Source organism: Nannobrachium achirus, assembly GCF_963921795.1.
Source record: "Nannobrachium achirus genome assembly, chromosome: 17".
Taxonomy (NCBI): domain Eukaryota; kingdom Metazoa; phylum Chordata; class Actinopteri; order Myctophiformes; family Myctophidae; genus Nannobrachium; species Nannobrachium achirus.
The window spans coordinates 15,186,426-15,213,668 of NC_137824.1; the positions used below are offsets into that span (position 1 = coordinate 15,186,426).

At 43.5% G+C, this 27,243-nt stretch overlaps 1 protein-coding gene across 1 annotated transcript in view; it reads right to left on the minus strand.

Annotated features, from left to right (window-relative positions):
* The window catches only part of nlgn3a (neuroligin 3a), a gene marked incomplete at both ends in the record, with an annotated part of 145,916 nt that overhangs the window by 26,945 nt on the left and 91,728 nt on the right, over positions 1 to 27,243 (minus strand). The window contains 2 exons of the mRNA XM_080746551.1: positions 10,169 to 10,692; positions 11,509 to 11,774. Coding sequence (XP_080602677.1) covers positions 10,169 to 10,692; positions 11,509 to 11,774 — 790 coding nt within the window. The remainder of the gene's footprint in view (positions 1 to 10,168; positions 10,693 to 11,508; positions 11,775 to 27,243) is intronic.

A 27,243-nucleotide genomic window follows, 5' to 3' on the forward strand; every position in this document is an offset into this window, starting at 1 on the left:
ACACACACACACACACACACACACACACACACACACACACACACACACACACATACACACACACACACACACACACACACACACACACACACACACACACACACACACAGACAGACACAACCTGCATTATACATTTTGAGCGTGTTCATGTTTTTATGTGGTTAACGATGACACGTGGGAGCCGACGGGGACCGTCAGGCGACAGGTGGGGTTTTGGGAAGAGCCGATACGCTAACGCACCGTTGTTGACACGCTGCCGACAAGTGTCTCACAACACGGTGTCACGGGGGGGGGGGGGGGGGGGGGGTCAGGGAGCAGCAATCTGGGTCAAGTCACTATGAACATCTGGGCGGGGGGGGCTGATATAGATACAGGCATGGTGGATGGCAGGGGCGTCACAAGGGGGGGGGGGGGGAGTGGGTCTGAGTTTCTAGGTGTGAGCTTGTATATCTGCTATTTTTCAACAGTTGAAGCATAAAATAATTAAGGCCCCCTAGATCTAGCTTGTAGATCTGCTATTTTTGAAAAAGTCGTGAAAACGTGTGCAAATCTTTGAATATAATGTATTTTTTTAAGCAAACATTTGTAACTCAGATTTTGCTTCTGGAGGGGGTCCCTGGAACGTGTTTTGAGATGGGGGGGTCCGCGGCCAAATACATGTAATTTTGAGGGTCCTTCACATGAAAAGGTTTGAGCACCACTTACATAGAAATATAGGTTTTTAAAAAAAATGTTTTCTCGATAAAAATAAATGAAAAATAGCAGATCTACATGCTTGCAGAGTGCCGCGCTGTGAGCTTGTGTATCTGCTATTTTTCAATAGTTAAAGCATAAAACAATGGGTTCCCAGTCTAATGAAATACATTCATGGGGGGGGCCTGCAGTGAATCCTTGTATCCAGGGCCCAGAATTTGGTTGCGACGCCCCTGGTGGCTGGCTGTGTTGGACGGACCACTCGAGCATGGGGGGATGGAGGGGGGGGGGGGGGATTCAGCTGGGTCTTAATTATACCGGGGTCTTCCAGAGGCGAGTGGGACGGGCAGTCGGCTTCCACGGCTCCCTTGTGTGCTCTTAAGAGCAGAGGATGAACTTAAAAACAAAGAGCTGTGGAGAGAGAGCTACCTTTTTAGCAGTTGTGTAAAGTAACTAAGTACATTTACTGTACTTAAAGGACGATTTTGCCCTTTTCAACCTATATATTCATATAATAGGTCCTCACTAATGTTCATAATAAAATAGCACATTTCTTTCCTATTCGGTCCAAGTCTCTTAGGAGAGCTGTGGGAAGTTCAGAAACCCATCATCTTGTGACATCATCGTTTGACACATTTCTTTTTTTTTAAACAATATTTTTGAAAAAAATATTTAGATTTGTATTATCGCAAGAACAATAGCTTCAATAACTTTTCAGGAATAGAAAGCCTGCAGTTTCTATGAGCTTGGATTCCCCATCGATGGTGGGTTTCTGACCTGGTCACCTGCCCCACAGCCCTCCTCTGAGACACAGACCGAGTAGAAAAAAATTATGCTATTTTATCATGAACATTAGTGAGGACCAATTATATGAAGATAGGTTGAAAAGTGGTGAAGTCGTCCTTTAAGTAATTTTTAATTTTGAGTTATGTGTACGCTGCTTTAGTATTTCCAATACTTTCACTTCTACTCCATTACATCTCGGATCCAAATATTGTATATTGTGAGCTTGTAGAACTGCTATTTTCAAACATTTTCTCAAACACTTTTGGTACTTTAAGTACATTTTGATGCCAATACATTTGTACTCTAAAGCCCTTTGCACACAGGACAGTTGCGTTTTTTTTTTTTTTTTTTTGCTGCATGAATAAAACACATTGGATTTGGTGTGCAATGCTGTGCGGAATCGGCACTGCGGATCCCAAAAGGAGTCATAAAAGGAGTGATGAGTTTTTTACCGCATGCGACAAGACGCACAAATCGAACTGGGTTTGATCAAGAAAAAACGCATGGCCGCATGGCTAATTCGGATCCGGTGTGCATGAGGTCGTAGAGAATCATGGTTTTCAAAAATGAAATTGTCCGTTTTATCCGTGCGGATAAACGCGCCTGTGTGCAAAGGGCTTTACTCAAGCACATTTTTAATTCCGGACTTTTAACAGTAACAGAGGATTTCTACATTTCACTATTAATACTTTTACTTGAGTATAAAATGTGAGTACTTTTCCCACCACTGCTTTTTTAGAGCTTGAATTGTACCCACACATCCCTTCTCCCATGTGGGATGGCTGGTATAGGAACCTTTACATGGGCTTGAGCAAAATGATCCTCCGAGCTCCACTCTGGCTTTTTCTATTATCCTGGCATCTTAAATCCCAGGCTCTTTAGCAGCTCAGTGGCCAAGCTCTGGCCGGAGCATAATCCTGCCGTTTGGAGAGACGCCAAGGCAGCGCGCCGCGGGCCGGACACTCTTACCCATAGGCACTGATCTAGGACCAGTTTATCGTCCCACCGCTCCTAATTGCAATCAGCTGGGGTGGGGAAATCTGGGGTGGGGAAACCTCTCCAGCCCCCCGAAATATCAAACTGCAGTTAGTTAGAATGAACTGTCCCTGCCAGGGACGTGCAGAGAATGTTAGAGAGGCAGGGGCTGACATTTCTAAAAGGGCCTTTTGGTGGAAATATCGTAAATAGCAGACCTCCAAGCTCACAACGTTGTAAGCCAAAGGTACAGCTCCTCCATACCTCCAAAACCTGATCAACCCCTACAACCCCACCCGTTCACTCAGATCAGCCAACACAGGGATGCTGACAGAATACCATCGCTAAAAACCCCAGGATAAAAATCCACTCGTCCTAGACAATTTGCTCTCCTAGCTAGCCACCAAACTGTGGAATAAACTCCCTGTCACACTTAGAACAACAGACTCACTCCCTAGCTTCCGCCGTGGACTGAAGACTCACATCTTCAGACTCCACCTAAACCCATAGCACTACTGTAACACTCCCCTACCCACGATGACCATATATGAAGATAGCATTTTTAGGTTTTAGAAAAGTGTATTACTGATTAGGTGCGTGGTGTACCTATGTTATTGTTTTTCTAGATTGATAAGGAATATCAAATGCCTTGTTATATTGCTGTTGATGTACTGACATATTATCTTGCTTATTTTATTGATGTATAATTACCTGCTTATTGTAAGTCGCTTTGGATTAAAAGCGTCTGCTAAATGCCTAAAATGTAATTGTAAATTGTAAGCTTGGAGCTCGGCATAATCAAGTCAATACTGGAGATGTGGCGTAACGGCATGGATTTCTACACAGAGAGGCCAATTCTTTCAACATAAGATCCTGCATTCAAGTTCAGGATAGTTTGGACACAGCAATTCTCTTGAATGCCGCCTTCAGGTATGGCATGGAAAAGGGGAGGCATTTGCATTTCTTTCACCATAGTGAAAACTGCATTCATGGTCTGGAGAGGGCACTTTTTTACAGGTAAAAGGGCGGGGGCTCAAGCCCCTTTTGATGTCTGAGTGCACGACACGTGCCTGGTCCCTGCATGCGGATTGGGGTGAAAGCCAGGTTAGTTGGGGAATACAGTAGATAGCCCAGTAACTGTCCGCAGCACTGCGGGGAACCCGAGAGATTGGGTGGGGAGGGGGGGTGTTATGGGTAATGTGGGCGGGCTGTCACAATCCATCAGAATGAAACACACTGACAACCAGACGTTAACCAAGGTTATGACGGGGAGGATCCGGTGCATTAACCCATTTAGAACGGGTACACACATCATTGCGTATCATTATTTTATGCTTTAACTATTGAAAAATAGCAGATTTACAAGCTCACAGCGCGGCACCGAGTGCCGCGCTGCGAGCTTGTAGATCTGCTATTTTTGAAAAAGTCGTGAAAATGTGTGCAAATCTTTGAATATATGTATTTTTGAAAGCGAACGTTTGTAACTCAAATTTTGCTTCTGGGTGGTCCCCGGAACTAGATATTTTGAGATGGGTGTCCGTGGACAAATAAATATAATTTTGGGGGTCCTTCACGTGAAAAGGTTTGAGAACCACTGACATGGTAGTCTCTCAAGAACAGACTAACCGAGCTCCAGTTCAAGTGAAAAGGACCTTTTCTTTGACGATGGCTGGCCAGATTGCTGACATAGAAACATAGGGTTTTTAAAAAAATCTTAGAAGCATTCAAAAGACACTTATAGAAACGGGTCCAAATTCAAATTTTCACGATTTTTCAAAAACAGCAGATCTACAAGCTTGTGAGCTTGTATATCTGCTATTTTTCAACAGTTAAAGCATAAAATAATAACACACTATTAACGTGTACCCGTTCTGAACGGGTTAACGCGTCGCGTCATTACCTCCTCCGGGCACCTCAAAATCACGCCGCATTTCTCATTTTAGTTTAGCGAAGAAAAAAAAAAAAAAAAAAACGTAAAGGAAAACCTCTGGCCCAGCATTTTCTTAAAAAAAGGGAACCGCATGAGTTTTCCATCTGCATAAGAAGACAAGATAGCCGGCAGGCAGGCTGTAGCCAGGGACAGCTGTTTAGACAGCAGGGTCACTGAAGGGGCCGTCTGCGCTGCCCGCGAGGAGCGGATATCAGTCTATCTGTTCCTCGTCTGACATTAGTGGTTCAAGACCCCGGAAAACCCCTGTTGGCCCGGAGGGGAGGTCACACTAGCAGCAGGGGCGTCACAAGGGGGGGGGGGGGGATGGGGGAGGGGGGAGTGGGACTGAGTTACTAGGGCCCAAGGTGGAGGGGCCTTCGTTATTTTATACTTTAGCTATTGAAAAATAGCAGATATACAAGCTCGCAGCACGGCACTCGATCTGACAATGTGTGCAAATCTTATATGTGTTTTTTAAGCGAACATTTGTCACTCAAATTTTGCTTCTGGGGGATCCCTGGAAGTAAATATTTTGAGATTTGGGTTCCTGGCCAAATACATATAATTTTGGGGGTCCTTCACATGAAAAGGTTTGAGCACCACTGACATAGAAACATAGGTTTTTCTAAAAACCTTAGAAGGATTTGAAACATTCAAAGACTTGCACACATTTTCAAGATCTTTCAAAGATAGCAGATCTACAAGCTCGCAGCGTGGCACTCTGTGCCGCGCTGCAGTGTGAGCTTGTAGATCTGCTATTTTTCAACAGTTAACCCCTCCCCCTATGAAGAACATTCATGGGGGGCCCGCAGTGAATCAATCCTTGTACCCAGGGCCCCAGAATTTGGTGCGACACCCCTGCTTAGCAGCCCAGACTGGCTGAACGTACTGTGAACGTTAACTGATCGGACAGCGGATGATATAGAGACACGGGATAGGAGAAAAAAACTGAGATGTTAAGATAACGACCTGGCTGGTGGTACAGGAACGGACGTGATCAATATTTCTCTGGTAACAGGGATTGTCAAATTAAATTTCAGTTGTTAGCAGTGATTACTAGCCCATTTAGAACGGGGTACACATTATTGTGTATCATTATTTTATGCTTTAACTATTGAAAAATAGCAGATCCGCGCTGTGAGCTTGTAGATCTGCTATTTTTGTAAAATCGTGAAAATTCGAATTTTGACCCGATTCTATAAGTGTCTTTTGAATCCTTCTAAGATTTAAAAAAAAAACCTATGTTTCTATGTCAGCAATCTGGCCAGCCATCGTCAAAGAAAAGGTCCTTTTCACTTAAATGGAGCTCAGTTAGTCTGTTCTCGAGAGACTACTATGTCAGTGGTTCTCAAACCTTTTCATGTGAAGGACCCCCAAAATGATATGTATTTGGCCACGGACCCCCATCTCAAAATATTTAGTTCCGGGGACCACCCAGAAGCAAAATTTGAGTTACAAACGTTCGCTTTGAAAATACATATATTCAAAGATTTGCACACATTTTTTCACGACTTTTTCCAAAAATAGCAGATCTACAAGCTCGCAGCGCGGCACTCGGTGCCGCGCTGTGAGCTTGTACATCTGCTATTTTTCCACTGGTTAAAGCGTTCAATAATTCTAGGCCTAAATGGGCTAGTATAGTCCTCGTTTCGGACGGCGCTGCCTTTGTGCGAGGTGGGGGAGGAATCGAGCGGTGTGGGTAAGCGGAAGTCACCGGGGGCATGGAGTGATCGACTCGGCCGGGGCAGGGGGATCGATAGCCGCTCCGTGGGCAGGAGGAGTGTGATATGCCTGGCTGATAAGTCCTCTGTGTCTTTTGGGCTTCGCTATAATAGAGCGAGATAGTGTTTCCAGCCAAACACGTGCGGTCACACTCACACACAGGCGCGGCGGGTACACACAAGACGCAGCCAGGCGCGCGGCGGCAACGCATGCACACACAGGGGCGTCACAAGGGGGGGAAAAGTGGGACTGAGATACCAGGGCCCAAGTTAGAGGGGCCTGGAATAATTTTATACTTTGGCTATTGAAAAATAGCAGATATACAAGCTTACAGCGCGGCACCGAGTGCCGCGCTGCAGGCGTGTACATCTGTTATTTTTGAAAAGTCGTGAAAATGTGTGAAAATCTTTTAATATATGTATTTTTTAAACGAACATTTGTAACTCAAATTTAGCTTCTGGGGGGTCCCTGGAACTAAATATTTTGAGATGGGGTCTGTGGCCAAATACATATATTTTTGGGGGTCCTTCACATGAAAAAGTTTGAGCACCACTGACATAGCAACATGGCGCGGCACCAAGTGCCACGCTGTGAGCTTGTATATCTGCTACTTTTTCAATAGTTAAAGTACCCAAAAATACAAAGACTTGCCTGATGGACAAGTGTGATTATTGAGGTACAGATGTGATAAACATTCATAAACAGATGAAAGACTGTGTCCAACATTCCAGGTCCTTGTGCATTTTTCTTCATTTTTAATAACATTTTGGCCACCTGACCTTCCTCAAGATCAGAGAATTTGATCCGAACTCTGAGAAAAACTGGAAAGACGGAAAAAAATACATTGTGGAACTGGAATGTGCGACACATTTCTTCAACCCTCGTCTTATACAGCAAAGGACAGAGAGAGAGAGAGAGAGAGAGAGAGAGAGAGAGAGAGAGAGAGAGAGCCCTTGTTGCCATGCAGTACAATGATGAAATCATGACTGTGATAATGAAGGTGCAGACGGTTCGGAGTCTCTCAGGCGGAGGAGCAGACAGAAGAGGGACTCTCTCACATTGTGTGCTTCCATCTTGCGTTGCTCCGTCCAGCTCTCTATCGTCACCGTCGGGCTAGAAACCTCGTATCTCCAAGTTTCAAAGGTGTGCGTTTTTGGAGCTGTGTGGAACACAAGCTCCCTATACGTGGCCGTGTGTGTGGCCGTGTCTGTCTGTCTGTCTGTCTGTCTGTATGTAGCCTCAAAGTTTGGCACGCTACTCCTCCCACAGTTTTGGCACCACACACTCGCGCCATATGTCAAATCGACCAGCTTACTCGGGAATCGTGTGCTAGTAACTTGCTAAGAGAAAGGTTCTATAGTTTAATTGATATTAATTTATTAGTGAATTAATTTTCCCCATTGACTTATAATGGGAATTGCAAAAACTCACATTCAAGTATTTTTCTCTCGTAAACCATAGGAGCTACAGTTTCATAATGATTTTAAGAATGAATCCAAAAATAATTACATCACTCGGCCTCATGGTGGCGCTATAACGGCCCACTTTGCGTTTTGCCCCGTAACTCTTGAACCGTAGATCGGAAAATTAAAATTATTTTTTCCCTGGATTCCTTGGGTCAAGACGCATCTCCCCATATAGGCCACGCCCATTTGCGCCAGGATAGATTTTACGCCATCTTGAATTTTCTCCAAAACACACTTTTTGCACCTTTTCCTACATATTTTCTTCAAATGTCACAAAAAACGGTACACATGATCCTGGGTGACCAGAGAGGTGCTACACACACACACACACACACACACACACACACACACACACACACACACACACACACACACACACACACAGCTCCACTTCGAACAGAGGTTCGATTTTTTCATAAACTAAAGCCCCACGTCATCAGCGTGCGTGCGTGCGTGCGTGCGTGCGTGTCAGAAACAGATGCTCCCAGTGTAGTAGCTCAACAGGCCTTGTAGCAAATAAAATGCTCTTACAGAAAGCCAGACCATCCCCCTACAGATAAAAAAGCGACCACCTCGTTTCTGCAGTGCTATGTTTCGAGTGTACTTGGAGGAATGGAGAAACCTATTGAAGCTCTCTTCACAACCCTCCTGATGTGCGTCACAGAATTAATTCCATCTGATCTCAAAGACGGACAAAACGTACCGTTTTTCGTCGTTGTTGTTGAAGAACGTACGTTATAAAATGAGTTTGTATTTATTTTTTATTCAATTTTAGTTGTGATTTAGAGTAGGGATGCAGTATCGGTACTCATGGTATCGGTACTCGCCCCGATACCGGCCTATTTTGCGGTATCGGTACTCGTCCGATACTGCTCACAAAGCGCCCGAGTACCCTGTGTGTTCCGCCACTTCGCCTTTCTCTCTCTCTCTTAAAGTATCAAAAGTAAAAATACAAAATGTTTGAGCATAGCAGATCTAGAAGATCATGCACAGTACAGGAATTTCCATGGGCTAAACCTGAAAAATAAAGTGAAATGTGTGGCAGTTGTGCCATGTTCTGGGAAAGCACTGCAATTTAATGTGTTATATACAGCCAGAAAGTGAGGAACATCTGATAAAAAAAAGAAAAAAAAAAGAAAGAAAAAAAAAAAACGTAATTTAAAGACATTTTGTATTATTAATTGTACTCGTATCGGTACTCGGTATCGGCGAGTACTCAAAATGAAGTACTCGTACTTGTACTCGGTCAGCAAAAAAGTGGTATCGGGACATCCCTAATTTAGAGTTTACATGAGCATGTGTCTCCTTGAGTTTCTCTGGGAGGGCATGCAGAGGAACTTGCTATTCCTCCCAGCCTATATGAGTTGAGCCTATACGAGTGCAGCGACAGAAATCGCCCTGTCCTGTCAACCTCCTAAATGGCCTAAATGCAGCTCCCGGGCCGAGCCAGATGCACTGCAGAAGATTCAAATCCCTATAGTCTACAGTGTAGACTATAGGGATTTTTAGCCGCAGGGGAAAATTCCTGCCCACCACTGTGTAGACTCTACACCGTGGTTGGCAGGAACTTTCCCCTGCGGCTACGCCCGGACGCCCCGAGTGTGTGACACATTTTTCCCTCTTCTTAAAGATGGGGTGCCATGACTTTTCCTCCTTTAAAACACGATGATCAGGTATTATGATTATACTTGGAGGACGTTTTTTTTTTCTCCAAAAAAGTGTACAGAAAGAGTTAAAATTAGGTTTTTATGTGGCCACACCCACCAGTTCATTATGTATGCCTGGTTGTCAGGTGGGTGGTGACCCTGCTGAAGTTAGCCACACCCACAGTGTTGGGTGAATGGTAAAAGGGGAGGGGATGATTTTATGATGTCATTAACTCGGTGTTCTTCGATCAGGCCTTTTGACTCAGAGGCTTTCAGCTTTCACGAAGAAACCAAAAATACACAGGGAAGACAATTGTTCACATTATAACCACACCTGGGGGTCTTATTAGAGTAACGTTATCTCCATAGACACACACAAAACTGAAAAAGTACAAAACTATGGCACCACCTCTTTAAAGCTTTTTAGCACCTCAACAGTATCCCTGGTAGTTGTCTCCACCAGCCGAAGGCTGAGGGAGAGTATGTTTTCCCCTCCGTCCGTCCGTCCGTCCGTCCGTCCGTGCGTCCGTCCGTCCGTCCGTCCGTCCGTGCGTGCGTGCGTCCGTGCGTCCTCGCAGTTTGTGAGCAGCTAATCTCAGTCACCGTTGGCCCGATCGCTGCCAAACTGAGCGCACACACTCCCTGGATGCCAATCTAGATCCTCTGCCCCACATTTTTCAAATCAGCCTCATGGTGGCGCTATAACAGGCCGATTTGTGTGGCATGGTTGTTACCAGCTAATCTCCGGCGCCGTTGGCCCGATCGCTGCCAAACTGAGCACACACACTCCCTGGATGCTAATTCAGAACCTCTGCCCCACATTTTTAAAATCAGCCTCATGGTGGCGCTATAACAGGCCGATTTGTGTGGCCTGGTGGAGACCTGTGCTCGGAAGAGCACTGCTTCTAGTTCGTTATCATTTTGATGAAAAAAACATTCACGCCACTCACCCGGTCTTGGCGAAGTTGGTCCAGTAGGTCATGACCACGGCGCTGAGCATCACGTCGTTCTTGGAGAAGTTGCAGGGGAACAGGTCGGTGGGGCCGATCATGGGGATGCCGAACACGTAGGGCACCTCGTCGCCGTGCGCCGCGTCCGACCACGCCGGCTTCATCAGGCTCTGGCAGTGGTGGTAGAAGGCGTAGAAGTACGTTGGCGAGCCGTAGCGGGCGTGCAGGTCGGCCGTCACCACCGAGGGCTCCACCCACTGGTGGTCGGTGAACAGGGCCACCAGGGTCTTGCGCCGCGTCTCCGGGTTGTCCCGGTCGGCCCAGTCGGTGTACATGAACTTGATGGTCTCGCGCAGCGTGTCCTTGCCCTCGGGGTAGCCGTAGAGGCTGTCCACGAAGTCCGACACGGAGAAGTCGAAGTCGTTGCCCGAGACGCCGTCCTCCGAGTCCACCACGTTCTCCACGAAGCGCAGGCCCTCGCCCTGGTTGACGCCCAGCATGATGTCGTAGTTGAGGAACTCGCCCTTAGTAGATAGATAGATGGATAGATAGATAGATAGATAGATAGATAGATAGATAGATAGATAGATAGATAGATACCTTTATTATCCCAAGAGGGAAAATCGCCCGGAGGCAGCACAGCAGTTTATGCCTATTTACAAAGTTACAGGGAAGTATGAAAAGAATAAAATTGTACAGTGTACACAGTAAAAGAGCAAGGTACATCAAAAAAGAGAAGAATATATAGTGTCAAAACAGTCAACGTTACACTCATAAGTGTAATAGCAATAGTTAAAGCACAACTTATCAATACAGTGCCAAACAAAAGTGTCCATAACAGTCAATGCTAGTCAGAGCTATAAGTATCTCACACCACCATGTCAAACACAAACAATAATACTCTATACTACCAACACAACCCAATAGTGCAGTAAGAGAAACATATCTGCAAACTAAATCGTTACCAAGACATTTCTTCACCAATGTGTTTCTAAAGGTGTGTAATAATATGTACTAAAAGGTTGAAATTCAACTCCAGGGGGAATGAAAAACGTCTGAAAGTTTGTGTCCCATTAACTTTACTATACCAGGAAATAAATCTGCTTTTAAAAAGAATGTAAGGGGTCAAACTAAGTTTTTATTTTTTTCATGATTCTAAATCCATTGCAAGCACAGAAAACATTCCTTGGGCTAAAAACGTCTCCCCAAAACTATGGTTTAGTGATGAGTCATCACTTTTTTCACAGTTTTGTGAGAGCCATTTTTAGGGAGTGAGTCTGTTGTTCTAAGTGCGACAGGGAGTTTATTCCACCGTTTGGGGCCCAGGAGGGTGAACTAACCTGCTCCATGAGGATCTCGGGGTCGTCGGGGATGACGTCGCCGTCGATGACGGGCCCGAAGGCCACGTGGTAGCGGGCGGGCTGGATGTCCTGCTCCACCAGCTCCCGGGAGGTCTTCTTCCTCAGGCAGTCCACCATGTCCAGCGTGTCCAGGACGTTGCAGCCCACCTTCTCAGACAGCAGGCGGCTGTACTTGACGGGCTGGTAGTTCACCGCCCAGCTGGACAGTGCAGAGCCACTCTGGATGATGGCTCTGTGGAACAGACCTGCAAAGGGGACAGAGGAACAAGAGAGGAGCAGGTTCAGTCGTGATTTAGAGTTTACATAGATAGATAGATAGAGATAGATACCTTTATCCCATTCAGGCCGGGAACACATTTTGCTGTTTGGGAGGGGCTTACAGTACATGTACAGTATGTAGCAACATATTTGTTTTGTAGGCTAATTTCTGATTTAGCCCTATTCTATAGGTTAGGCCTAAATGGGTTATTATCCCAAGGGGGAAATTCAGTCGCCCAGAGGCAGCACAGCAGTTAAAGTTACTGAAAAAAGTACTGTTGTGTACAGCAAAAAATAAAAAATAAAAAAAACAAGGAAGGAAGAAGAATCAACAATACAGAGCTTAAGTAAAACGTAAGTAATAAAACCCAAAAATATACATAGATAAAGTGTCGAGAACCACAAAAGTGTTGAAGCCACAAAAAAGTCATCCCACAACACAAATAGTATTAATATTTAAGTAGCCTAACGATAATGGATTGCAATTTTAGTTGCGAAATCAAGGCGCTTTACAATGGGAACTGTTACTACATATCAATGCAGTGCCAACAAAAAATAGACACATAGTATACATGCATATACACAAGTGTCTCACCATTGAGTCAAGACATGCAATAATACCGTACTTAAATACTAGGCTACTTTAAAGTGCAGAGTCAAACAAAAAGTGTCCATTGGTCAGTGCTCCCAGCTAAAGAACACACAGGAATCTCCCCTCACATGAGCATGTGTCTCCTTGGGATTTATTAGTTTCTCTGGGAGGGCGTAACGCATGCATGCAGAGGAACTTGCTATTCCTCCCCAGCCTATATGAGTTGCTAGTGCAGCGACAGAAACCGCCCTGCCCTGTCAACCTCCTAAACGGCCTAAACGGAGCTCCCAGGCCAAGCCAGTTGCACCGCAAAAGATTAAAATCCCTAGCCTACGCAGTGGTGGGCTGAAACACCCGGACACCCCGAGTGTGTGACACATTTTTTCCCCCTCTTCTTAAAGCTTTTACTCTGTGATCAGCACCTCAACAATATTCCTGGTAGTTCAGGGTTCCCCAATTAGTTTTCCCCAAGTTTTCCCCGAATTATGTCTAGGGTACCAAGCCGAGGGCCACAACATTGCAGGGGGCAACGGCGGCGTTCCTGCTACTCAGCGACAGTTCAGATATCGTCGTTGTCGGGTGAAAATCTTGTATGTCCAAAACCATTTGTTTTGAATTTATCATTTTTTAAATTATTTAAACTAGTGAAAACAGCCGATCTACAAGCATTTGCTTTACCAACGGTGCGAGGCGTTGTGTGCTTGTAGATCTGCTGTTTTCACTACTTTTGTGCGACGGCCTTGTATGATTTGCGAAAGAACGTACACATGTGGAGACACGAGATTTCCACCCGACAACGACGATATACTAGTGTTGTTGCTGCTCTTATACCGCCATTATTACTGGGGTTGGTGTGGGCCAGACAGTAGCCCCCCGCGGGCCGCAAATGGCCCGCGGGCCACCTATTGGGGAACCCTGTGGTAGTTAATTTTCATTGGATGAAAAACAGGTGTCTCTTATTATCATCAACACGTATTTGAGATAACTCAACAGGGCCATCAGCAGTGCGACAGTGTTTAGGGCGACATTATTCTGAACAGCTCTATTAGATACTACAACAATAATGATCGTTTCTCATTACACTGGAAGGCTCCATTGTCACCGCAATCAAAGGGGGACCCGACCCGTCGGCTAACAGTTCTGATAAGAATGACAAAGGACAGAGAGACAGTGAGGTCTTGTTGCCATGCAGTTCAATGATGGAATCATGACTGTGATAATGAGTGTGCAGATGGTTCCGTCTATCCCACAGAGAGCAGAAGAGAGACTCTGTTTTGTCCTTCCGTTTTGTGTTGCTCCAAGAGTGTGTGTGTTAGGGATGGGACGATAATCGTTATTATTTTTTATTGTGATAAAAAACACTCGTGATAATCGTATCGCGGAGATTTGAATTGAATTATCCTCCATCATGCACTGGGATCAATTCACCTTTTATTTGCTGAGCTGCATATCCGGTACATTTAAACCCTTTATAAATGGTAAAAACGGACCTGAAAATAACGTACTTGATACAGTCTTTTTTTCACTCTCTACCAAATCTCATTGCCAAAAAATAGCCGATCTACAAGCTCACAACGTGTCGCAACACGGCGCGTTGTGTGTTTGTAGAGCTGCTATTTTTTGGCAAATTTTCCCCCCCAGGATAATTGATGTTGGGGATATTTCGATTATCACGTTAATATCATAAATCGGAATTTCTTTGGTCACAGTAATCGTGATATGAAATGTTCATATCGTCCCATCCCTAGTGTGTCCGTGTGTGTGTGTCCGTGTGCACGCGTGCATGTGTGTACGTGTGCGTGTGCTTGCTTGCGTGTGTGTGCGTGAGCAGATGCTCTATAGTGCTACAGGCCTTGTTGCACACACAGGCACATGAAAAGCATGAACAGAAAGCCATACCGTCCCCTAGATCAAAACCCAACCCCCGTGTCTTAGTACAAAATGTAGCTGAGCTGTGTGTTTTCCAATGTACTTGAATATAGTCAGGCTGATCGCTGACGGAGGAACGTATATAGTAGCTCTGTCTGCTTACAACCCTGTTGATTTGCATCAGCCAAAGCAGCTTGGGTTGGCCTCGCCTCAAACAACACCACAAGCATATATATTGCAGCACAGTGATTTTCAGGTGCCTGCACCTGCAATTCAAAGAGCACACATGCACAGTATACATGCGCGCACGCATATGCACCCACACGCTCTCTCTCTCACACGCTCACTCACTCACGCACACACACGCGTGCACGCACAGGCGTAGGGGTGTAACGATACATTTGAACAACGATACGATGCGTCGATACGCATCACGATACATGGTTGACGATACCATACATGGACGATATTGGTTCATTCATCACGATACGATTCAATGATTTAAAATCGATATAGTCACTACTTAGCACATTAAATCTGTGTGAAACGTGTCAATAGAGCAGGTTTTTTAAGGGAAACACTGTGATTCTCTAGCAAATACATGGACATTATATTTCAACACATTATGGTCAAACCCGCACCTTGACATGAACACAGAGATTACACACATTTATCGATACCAAGAGTAGCTATATGGAATGGAATTGTAAAAGTAATTAGATCCCTCTTTTTTAAAATTCCCTCTCAAAATTGCTAAATACAAGGCAAAATACTTAGTACAATCGATTATTTGCATTGCAAAACGATTCGATTTCAGATCATCTGCATTGTAAAACAATACGATATAAAACGGTACGATATTTTACTTCTGCATATCCATATAGTAGATCATGGCAAATTATAAAATCGATTTTTGGATTCAGTTACTAAATCGTCACACCCCTAGGGCACGCACAGGAGTACTTCTGCCTTCGAACTGCCTCTTGTATGCTTAAAAGATCATGAGTCACTTCTTCTGCCCCAAGGAATAAAAAGTGGATGTTGTGGAGGCATTAGGCGTTAAGGGTGTGCAGCGAGGCATTCAGCATCCCGGCTGGTTTGAGACGGGAGGAGAGGAGAGGAGAGGAGAGGAGAGGAGAGGAGAGACACAGCCAAGTCTAAGGAAGAAGGGGGAACTAGCCTTAACTCTATGCGGACATGGAATGTATGGGCATGAAGCAAGTTCATCCAGGCAAACATCTGTTAGACTAGAGGAGAGGAGATCTGGGACTGGGGAGGAAGTCGAGAGAGAGGAGGGAGTTTTGTTAAGCCATGTAGACCGTGAACACATTATTATTACGCATTATTACTTTATCCATTATTTTATGCTTTAACTATGCGAGCTTGTAGATCTGCTATTTTTTGAAAAATCGTGAAAATCCATGCAAGGCTTTGAATATTTTGACCCGATTCTATTAATGTCTCCTAATTCCATAACAGGTTTCTGAAAATGCTATGTTTCTATGTCAGTGGTGTTCAAACTTTTTTATGTCAAGGACCGCCCAAAATGATATGTACAGTATATGGCCACAGACCCCCATTTAAAAAATGTTTAGTTCCAGGGATCCCCCCCAGAAGCAAAATTTGATTTCCAAATGTTCGCTTTAAAAATACACATATTTGGCCACCGTCCCCCATCTAAAAATATTTAGTTCCAGGGACCTCCCAGAAGCAAAATTTGAGTTACAAATGTTTGCTTTAAAAATATATTCACATATTCAGGGCACCCACTGGCCTACTGGTTTAGGCACATACCACATAGGCATTGATGCCTGACGGCGTCGCCGGTTTGATTCCCGATTCGGACGACCATTGCCGCGTGTCACTCCCCATCTCTCCCCCCATTTCCTGTCATTCTACTGTCCTATCAATAAAGGCACATATAAATGCCCCAAAAAACGAAAAAAAAAAAAAACACATATTCAAATTTGCACACAACTTTTCAAAAATAGCAGATCTACAAGCTTTCAATGGTTAAAGCATAAGATAATTCCAGGTCTTTAATGGCTTAACAAAGTAAGAGTAGAGGGGGGCGGGGGGTGGAGGGTGGAGGAGGGGGTAGTATACTGTAGTCTGGCCTCCCTGTTCCCACATGGCTGCTACCCAACCTGGAGGTAGAAGTTTCACTATCTAAGAGGAGGATGGGAGGATGGGGAAGGAGGGGGGAGGGGAGACCCAGAGGATACAGGAGAACTGGGCCAATCAACCTGCACATTTTCACAGATGGTTCCTTGGACCCCAGGACCAGAAGAGTAGGTTTTACTGTACCTACTGTATATATTCCCCGACCTGCGCATTACTCTGCTGTCAGATGGGTCTTCTTTACCCTGAGAGCTAGTGGCTACACACTAAAAACTGCTGGGTAGATTCATCTACCCAAAATCTGAGTAAAAAATGGTTTACCCATTATGGGTTATTATAATGGTGTTTGTATGTATAATGGGTTGTTTTGTACAGCTCATACATTACCCAGCTGCTGAGTAAAATTGTTTTTACTCAGTATGGGTAGTTTTAAACTTAAGCTGGTCACCTGGTATGCAAAGCATTCTGGGAAAAGCATTTCTCTAGGTTTTCAGGGATATTTTCTAAGCTTTTGGTAGCTAAAAATGCTAAATGTATCATATCCATGTGTCTGCCTTGGCAAGCTGACTGCCATATGTCAGAATTTCATTTGTCAGTTTTTGAGCCAAAACCCTAACCGTAACTGCTAGGCTGCTAGCTTATGCTTGAGCTCCCTCCCCCTGCTGTTCTGAAAAAGAAGAACTCATGATAAATTTGAGGTTATTATGTTGAGCTACTTTAAATTTCTCTGATTATAGCTTTACAACATTGTTGCATAATTTACAATTATGTACCTTTATGTTGATATTGCTAATGCTATACTTGGAACAAATTATCTGAGAAAAAAACCCTGAAACAAATCTTATCTTATGTTAATGTTAAATAATATTAGCATGGTCATTTCCGATGAGTAAAATATACTTCCCACATGTGGATAAAATATATACTAAATAATAGTGGTTGACCCAGAGTGAGTAAAAAATTCTACCCAGATGTGGTAGAATATCTTACTACGGTGCTGGGTAGAAAGGACCTACCCATTTTGCTGTGTAAGATTTACTACTGTTGGGTAGGTCCAATAGTTACCCAGGGGTGGGTTATAATACAACCCAGATCGGGTTATTTTCAACCCAGCCGTTTTTAGTGTGTATATGAGGCCAGCAGTTTGCTTTGACAGTTAAATAGATAGTTAGTTTCTTTATTATTATTTTTTTTTTTTGTACCTTTCCTTGTGGCACAAACTGGCCTAGTGAATTGCACCTTAAGAACACATTGCGCTGCTGCTACTTTTAACTCTAGTATTAGTGGGAGAAATATGTAACAAAAATAGGCTAATGTGTTCACTTCCGGCAGAAAGCGTGAACATTTTCACCTAGGGGTATTTTTCTGCGCTGAATTCAAAAATTGACGGATCCAAGCACCTTCCCCATGGGATCTGGTCGTAAAATGAGAATTAAAGATGGCTCTAATTCACTTACTATACAGGGAAAAAAGACCCCCACAAAAACCCCCTTCTTTAAGTAGCATATGAGGGGTCTAACTAGGGTTTTTTTATGATTCTGAATCCATTGCAAGCATTTGTTTTGCACGAAAAACATTCCTTGGGCTAATGGGTGGCTGTCGATGTGGCAGCCAAGGACTGTCTGAAGAGGGAGGAGGAGGAGGAGGATGTGGGCACAGCCTTGGAGATCTCTGAGCATCGCAGGACGATAGAGGAGAAGATGACTATAAGGAGCTGGCAGAGTGTGGGAGAGAGAAAGGACAGGAGTGTGCTGTTTCCTCAATGCAAAATAATGTTAGGGGAGGAGACATCGCTGTGGGGAACAACAGGTGGGAAGTGGGAACCATAGACTGTAAGAATATATAAATATGGACGGCGGGAACCCTTTGGTTTCTATGCTGCGGAAATTAAGCTTTTTTTGCCCTTGTATGGGTGTCGCCATCATTGTTTCAATGGGTACCAAGGAATGCTATTGGCTGCCAACGGTAACCTGCAACTGCAGGGAGCTTGCCGAAAATAAAGCACATGAAGAAGAATCATCACAAGCCTATGATCACAAGCCCCTCCTACAGCATACCCTGCTGTAACATCAGCATAAATTGGACCATATTTTCACAAATCATCATTTTCATCAACATGTCCGTACACAGACAAAATGTGTCCGTGACAAGACTTGGTTTTGTCCTTGGACAATTCTAGATTTTATTTTTTACACACCCTTATACTTTTCTTATTTTCATCATAAGACCCAATTACTGATTGTCAAGTGTCCAGGTTTTCTTCAGAATATGTATGACACTGATTTACTACGACACTATGGCACATTAGGAGTCCATTTTTTTGCAAAGTAAAGCACTGCTTCATCATACAAGGCCATCGCACAAAAGTAGTGAACACAGTTTTCACTAGTTTAAATATTTTTTTTAAACGATGAATGCTAAACGAACGGTTTTGGACATACAAGGTTTCCACCCGACAACGACGATATGCAGGTGTCTGTTTACGTAAACGTGCCGCCATGAAGCGAGGTTAAAAGTAGCAGCAGTTACAACAACACTATTAAGTTTAGGGCAGTGGTGCTAACAGAAGCTGTCTTGAGAGATTACACATTAGGTGAACCACAAGGATGGACTTGGGTTATGTGGGGAGGAAGAAGCTACAGCAGGTGTTCTTCACGGGGCTTTCTAAGCGCACAGCTGGAGAGGCCTGCTCTGTTCTGTTGTGATGGATTTTCTCCTCTCTGCAGGCCCTGCACCCTGTGCTTTAAGGTCAGAGAGTATATTAACAGCGGGGCACAACCCCAAGACGGTGGGAGGCAGCAAACACGCCGACGGGCGTCTAGTCTAGTTTGCCGGAGACTCTGAAAGAAGTGCCCTAATGACCACTATATGCTGTGAAAGTTATCACGGCCACGATCCCGTGGTCTGCATCTTGGTACGAGTCCAGTCATTTCCACCTGTCGCGCGAGTGGGCGACTCTTAACAAGCAGTGCCAATCTGTAGTATTGCTGTTGACAGGACCATGCAACATAACACGGTAAAATATAGGCTGGCAACATTAATGTCGGCAAATGCAAGCCAAGTAGCCGAAGAAAAATGTCTCCACTTCACAGCTCTGTCTTTTCACAGCTCACAACTATTTGCGAATCTGCTATTTGCATTTAAATGAATCAACCTGCTGACCGCCTGTCAGCATTGAGCAATTTCTTTTATAGGGGGTAAAAGTTTGGGGCCCGTTCACTTACTATACACTATTCTATAAAGGAAAAGAATACCCCCAAAAATCTGCTTTAAGTAGCATGTGAGGGGTCAAACTAGGGGTTTTTAATGATTCTGAATCCATTGCAAGCATTTATTTTTATTTTTTTTTGCATGAAAAACATTCCTTTTAGGCAGGGTGTTTGACTACTTGTGCTTTACTCTTTTTTTTTTCTTTTTCGTTTTGACAGTACTTGTACTGTTCTTCATTTTTGTGTAATAAAATATCAGATTTTCTATTTTCATTTTTTTAAATGTCTGAAAAATCTCAGCATACTGTATCTTGTGAAGAATACATAATAATAGGACATTAAAAAAGTAGTCGGCAACCCAGAACAGGCCGGAACCGTATGCTTGGGACACTGCAATGCATACATTACAACCATCATTACCTCCAACCTCTGGTAGAAATGGGGGGGCTGGGACGCTGTGAGGATGTGAATGCTATTTATATGTATATTGGTTGCCCTGCTTTGGACATTGCAAGCGCAGCGCAACACGTGAGCGTGTAGATCAGTTCGGCAAAGAGATCTGGTGTAGACGGGAAAAGGCCAGAGGCCAAGTATAGACCTCTGGGGGACTCCGGTCAACGGCGTGTAAGTGGTTAATTAAAGGCTGTTGATAAAGGTCACAAACGGTGTCCACATTTGGTCGTTAATTTCCAGCTTTGCTTTCATTGGTTAATACCTGTGATTAAGTGTGATTTACAGCTAGAGAGCTCTGCCTTGCACTGACACCTTGTTCTGGTGGGGAGGGGCAGTGGCGTCAGTTCAGAAAAAGCTAAGTATGGCAACATGACTGGTGTCGCGCGTGCAAGACACCAGTCATGTTGCCATACCTTAGCAACAGGCATGATACATTTATTTTAAGAAGTACATTCTATTTTTCCCCCGTTTCTACGGTTTGTTCAAGTGCAGCTAAACTTGGCATACAATAGTAAACGTGCCACAATTAACAATAATGAATTGCACCTGTGCAGCTGACCGATAGAACCTGGGAATATACCATTTTGTCAAGATGGGGAGAATAAAACTGTGGAGAATATAATTATAATACCTTGTTAAAGTGACCATTTTGCATTTGTAGTTATGTTAATGTAATTTAACAACAAAACCAGCACAGCTAGACAAAGAGACATTCATGGATTTATATTTAAAAGTAACTTTTATTCTCCCCCCTGGACCCAGGGTATGGCAGCTGCATACCCCTGCCATACCAAATTGACGCCCCTGGGGAGGGGTTTTCTAGTTGACAGACATCTCTAACAATCACCCACCTTAAAGCTACCAAGGACTCAGAGGGAATTAGACTAAGCTTGATGAAACAACGCAACATATTTCCGTCCCAAGGCGAGTGCATTTACATGGTAGTAGCATTATGCAAAAAAAGCTACCGTTCTTGTTACTAGTGTGTTACTTTGCTGGATGCTTGGCCTTCAGTCATCGCGTTTTCATTAGAAAAACTATAGTGTGTATGAAAAGAAGAAGAACAACTTCCGTAGTCATTTGTTTTGTACTTATAAATCAGCCAGTGGAGAGGTTTATAATGTACAAACCATCTCAACAAACATGTTGTCACTATAGAGACTCACATGCTTTGTTTGTTTTTATGACTTATTTTATATCTGAGGACAAAAAGCTGCATTTTGTGTTTTTCTGTTCAGACAGACTTAACTGACAATGGTGTTGAACTAAGACTGCACTCCAAATGACAAATGCCTTCAGTCAGTTCAGACAGGACAAAAGAGGAGGTGGAATCACTGTCTTATACACAAAACAGCTCGCTCGTACGCACATCAAACCGAGGCAATTTCTCTCCTGCTTTGAATATCTTTTGAACTCAAGGCTGAAATTACTGTACTTATCTTTCCTCTGTGAAGACCACCACCGAAGCATCCATCACATGTTTTTTATCAGATTGCAGTGAACTAGTATTATTCCATTGCTGCCACTAGATATATGACAGGATAATCTTAAATGGAGATTTACAGACATTTGTACTGTATAGTATAAACATGAAGAAAGCTGATACCAAGTCTATTGAATTCTTACTCACTTGACAGCTTTGAGCTAATTCAACATATCACTCACACCCCACACAACAACATTGTAACGAGTTAAATTCTGTGCCGTCACAAAGGACCAGTGGTGTAAAGTAACACAATACATTTACTTAAAGGACAACTTTAGTTTTTTTACAACAAGGGTTCCTATTTTAGATTGTAATTAAAGAATATAAAAGATGAGTGTTAAAATTATGTCATTTACTTCTTTCTATTGTTTTAGAGATTCTTATTTCGGTGGTTGGGGGCTAAATATGTCATTTTACACAGAATAAGCCCATTCCCAAGATACAATGCAACCTTTCATGGTTGGATGTGACTTATGGGGGCTAGAAGTGTTACTGTAAATAGCAATAAAGAAACTGCTGGCTTATTGTGTCTAAAAAGACATATTTAGCCACTTGTACCCATGCCCCCACACAACCTCCACCGGCTGTCCGTCCGTCAGTCAGTCAGTCAGTCAGTCGGTCACACGTCACACGTCACACTTTTGCCCTGCTCATATCTCCGCAACCGTTGCCCCGATCCATGCCAAATTTTGCACACACACTCCTTGCCTGCCAAACCACAACCTCCACCCATCAATTCTCACATGACACTCTTCTAGCGCCACCATGTGGCCGATTCTTGCAAAACACATTTATGGACACAGCTCCTACAATTTTTGCCCTAAAATCACGCAAATCGGTACACAGTACAGTATGTCTACACTCATGTCATCAACATGGATCTGTCCCATTTAGCGCCACCTTCAGGCCGATTTTTTAAAACACATTTTTGGACACTGCTCCTACAGATTGTGCCCTAAAATCACGCAAATTGATACACAGTATGTCTACACTCATCTCATCAACATGGATCTGTCCCATTTAGCGCCACCTTCTGGACGATTTTTTAAAACACATTTTTGGACACTGCTCCTACAGATTTGGCCCTAAAATCACGCAAATCGGTACACAGTATGTCAACACTCATGTCCTCAACATGGATCTGTCCCATATAGCGCCACCATCAGGCCGATTTTTTCCAACACATTTTTGGACACTGCTCCTACAGATTTTGCACTAAAATCACGCAAATCGGTACACAGTATGTCTACACTCATCTCATCAACTTGGATTTCTGTCCCATTTAGCGCACCATCAGGCCGACTTTTTCAAACACATTTTTGGACTCTGCTCCTTCACATTTTTCCCTAAAATCACGCTGCGACCTGACGGTCGCTTATCTCCCGATTAGGGAGTCTTACTGGTTTTACTTCTACTCCAGTACATCTTGGATCCAAATATGACACTTTTACTCCGCTGCAAAAGGTTTAGTTAATAGTTATTTTGTAGATTTGGATTATTATTACAAAACTCACATTAACAACTTCAGCACAATATACATTTAGCCCCTTTTGAAAATAGCTGATTTACAAGCTATGTGAGCTTGACACTGTGATGCATCTGACCATCTCTGCATGTTGTTTGATACTATTTTGTCTGGAAAGGAAATGATAGCGTGAAAGTAGATTTTCTTTGTAATAATAATAATTGAAGACTATATGTAGGAAACAAAAAAATAAAGGGACCCATAAAAATGTGTCCGCAACCCACAAATGGGACAGTGGATGCCTTCAACAACAGGGGTCTTCAACAGGGGGTCCTCAGAGTTACGTTCACGAGACGTTGTGAGCTTGTAGATCAGCTATTTTTGGCAAAGAGATTTGGTGTAGAAGGAGAAATAGGAGCAGACTACAGAGTGAAAGGTCTAAGGATTGACAGCTTAAAGTGGTTAAATGTCTTGCTTCATTTCTCCCCAGCTCTAAACAGCGTGGTTCCACTCAAGGTTAAAAACGGAGGTCGTTTTCGATAACGTCTCCATGGATAAACCACTCTGTTAAATAGCTTAAGAGAAAATGCAGGTCGGCTGGTGGAAAAGTAAATTACAGGTTGTCTGTGGCATTTACAAGGACGCACTAAGCTGACTCTTAAGACGGTATGCGCTAAGCACGAAAAACATATTTGTCTAAGATCATTAGTGGGAATGCATGTTGTTTTCGACCCATTTCAACCAGCTGATGAATCCTGTCACAATCCCGCTGACATTCTCTCTCGCCAAGCCTCTTGTTTTGATATGTGAGGACTTAATGTTGCTTAATGTTTTCAATGATGCAATCACAGCCATTAGGGGTGAGTGTACCCTAGGGCTGGAAGATACCACTTAAAATCAATTATCACAGTTATTTAAAACGTTTGCCTCGATTACGATTGTGAAGTGAAAATAGCAGATCTGTGAGCTTGTAGATCTGCTATTTAAAAAAAATGCACGTCACCATTGTATCTTGAGGTTCAAGAAGTATTTGTCACTGTCTTATACAGGTACAAGCAGCAAATAACCTGACTTTCGTCAGATGGTGGCAGTAGTGCGTAGGCTACCGCTCTACTTTACCATCTGAGCTCTCTCGGTGGGAGTTGATAACGCTCGTAAAGCCCCGGGCCGGACCAATCAGCGGCAGCTACGGGCGGGCTCTGAGCGGCTCTGAGCCAATAGAGTCTGATTGCAGACCATGTGGATGCAGACAGGCCAATATGAGTGGTTGGAGTTGGCACTCCCAGACTGTGATGGAGAGACGGCCACAAGCCACATCCAATCACCTGCTAAAGAAATTCAAAAAATGGCCCGCCCCTTACATCGAGTCTGCCCGAGAGAGCCCAGATGTAAGGCAGAGCGTTACGCACTGCTGCAACTATCTGGCGCAGTCAGGTTAAGCAGCAAATGTTGTAGGGACAAAATGTGACACAGCCTATTTTTGAATATTTTTGTAGTTCATTACCAGTACCCCTAAATTCATTAGAGATTCTGAGACAGAAGTTTACAAGATCGTGGCCAAAAGCAACTCAAGCGTTTTGACAGTGTTTCAAACTCTGTCGTGATCAATACCGTACATCTCCAGAGTCAGGCTTTGCCTTTTTTTCCAAATGCTTATAAAACAGCAATAAATCAATTGCTGGAGAAACAGACTTTAGATAGAGAGACTAACATCCAATCTCCCTTTTATAGCTACTTTAAAAGGTGGATTACAAAAACAAGATTCTGGAAAAGTTTCAGTGAAGTTTCAGATCTAATCACTGCACAGAGACTGCTCTCACTCTAACTGTCAGTGATCTTAACACCCAAGGGGCCAAACTCGTTCAGTAACGAGATAAGGCCACTAGGGGTCACTCTACCAAAAGGAGTTGTCTCGTTCCTCAACGAGACAACAAAGGGTTAACTGTACAGCTCTGCGCACATGCTGTGTGCCCTGTGAATGACCCTAGTCCATACGTCACACGGTGGCAGGCAGAGAGAGAGAAAATGGCGCGACTCGGCTGCATTGATTTCCATTCTAGGCTGAAACATAAAAAGGGCTTTATCTATGAATGAGGTGCAACGAACGCCAGGGAAGCAGAGATCTGATTGTTTTTCACTTTACCGCGATGGTCGGCCCTGGTTTGGATTCTAGTTTCGCGAGCGTTTGTAAACAAATGGATTTTCTTCCTCAATCGTCAGTGGACACTCACGTGCACATGCACGAAGCTTCCGAGGCTCTTCAAAATAAAGCGTGAGTGACCGGCGGCAGCAGCAACAGCTAGAAATGTTAGAAACCTTGGCTTCCCATGTGTTAAGACTAGCCCAATAAAGTCGGATTTGTGGTGATCAAAACCCTAAAGAATGTTGGTAATGCTGCTAATTATGCCCCTAATATGTGGAATACTAAGAAAAGCTCTGTAAGCATCTTTAACCACCAGCTGAAAACACATCTCTTCAATTTATCTTTTAATTATAATTTCATAAGCTGATTTTATTGTACTGAACAAGGCTTTGGTTTTTGGTTTTAGGTCACCGCTATTATTTTGAAGGGCCGGGCGGGGTTGTTTTTGCGCAGATTGATGTTCACTTTACTTCGACGTTTACGTCATCTAGTCACATGACAGTGTGTGCCCATGAAGGTGTCATGGCCGCCGCCATCCGAGTGCAGTTTGTGCTGTAAACATGCCAACCTTTGAGTAAATGAAGTCTCTTTATGGGTCTCTCAATGGATTTGCTATGGAGGAGCTTCACTTCGTGTGCACGCCCAACGTGCGTTGTAAACAAATCGCGGACATAACCGATGCGGACTGGACCGGCGCGACGTACAGTAAGTAATAATACTTTTAATGTATATACAGTAAGATTGACGAGCAAACCCGTCAACGGCGTCGTGATATTAACCCTTTCATTGACGAGCTGACATGTCAACGGCAGCAGAAGTGGATATTATATTGATGTTTGCAGACTTAGTATACAATACAAAATGCCAATATATTACTTAGATTGATGACATACATTATGTACATTATGCACATGATCCTGTGGTCAACAATTTGTACTTTATTTACATAAATATTTGAATGCTTCAGTTGGTAGGCGTCAGCATGTCCATTTGAACACGTCGGTAAGCACTCCTCCAATGTTTTCCTCGAGATCAACTTCCTATTTTCCCCTTCGGTAGAAAGAGAAAAGCCTCTATCAGACCTCTGTAAAGTTTAGACGGTAATGTGGTTGCTTTCTGATTGTCTAGGTGTTTTCTTTATTACAGAGGTTCCTCCGGTGTCTGCTGTGTCAAGCGAATAAAACTTCTTAATTGCAAAAATCGAAAGAATTGCGAGCTAGGTACATCATATTTTTTTCCCCCTGCATCTATTTAAATGAGAGCAGCGCTCCATATTCATACAAGCCGGCAAATATTAGAATGCCTTTTTCTTTGCCTACTGTTTGACATTGTCAAGTAAATAAAGAAAGCAGTGCTGGGTTCAAATACACAGTAGGAGAATGGGGTGAAAGAAGCTTATTCCAGTTCACAAACTTATGAGCACAGAGCGAAGTAGAAAATTGCTTGTTATTTTCCAGAGATTTTTCATTCTCTCCACAGTAAAAGGGCCTAATTTAAATCCAAAGGTAATACATCATTGTTTACTATTCTAGCCCACGCGCATAGGATTTATTAACCCGTGGCTTCAGCGGGCCTTACTGTAATTATGCTTCTGCTCAGTAGTGTTATATAGTTTCACACTAGGTTGGCACACCAAGGCAAGCCCCTCCTGACTCAAGTGAGAGAGATAGTGCACTTATTACGCGCACTCTGGGGACTTTTAGCGCTCCAAATAAAAGAGAATAAAGACGGGGGATCCTCTTAAAAACGTTGCTATCTTACAACTAGCTGTGTGTCGTTTGCAAAGAGGAGCGGAGATGTTTGTCGTGCACTTGCGTGACAAGGTGGAATGCGTGAGTGGGTCTTAAAATACAAACTGGATTCACAGAACCGTGGCTGTGATAACTTTCAGAGCATTATTCCAGCAGGCTGTGTGAATATATATTATATATTTGAATATAGCGTTGTGATCTTGTAGATCTGCTATTTTGCCATTTTGTACTTTTACTTTTGGTACTTTAAGTATATTTTGATGCCAATACTTTCGTACATTTACTCAAGTACATTTTCAATTCCAGACTTTTACTTGTAACAGAGTATTTCTATATTGCAGTATTGATACGTTTACTTACGTAAAAT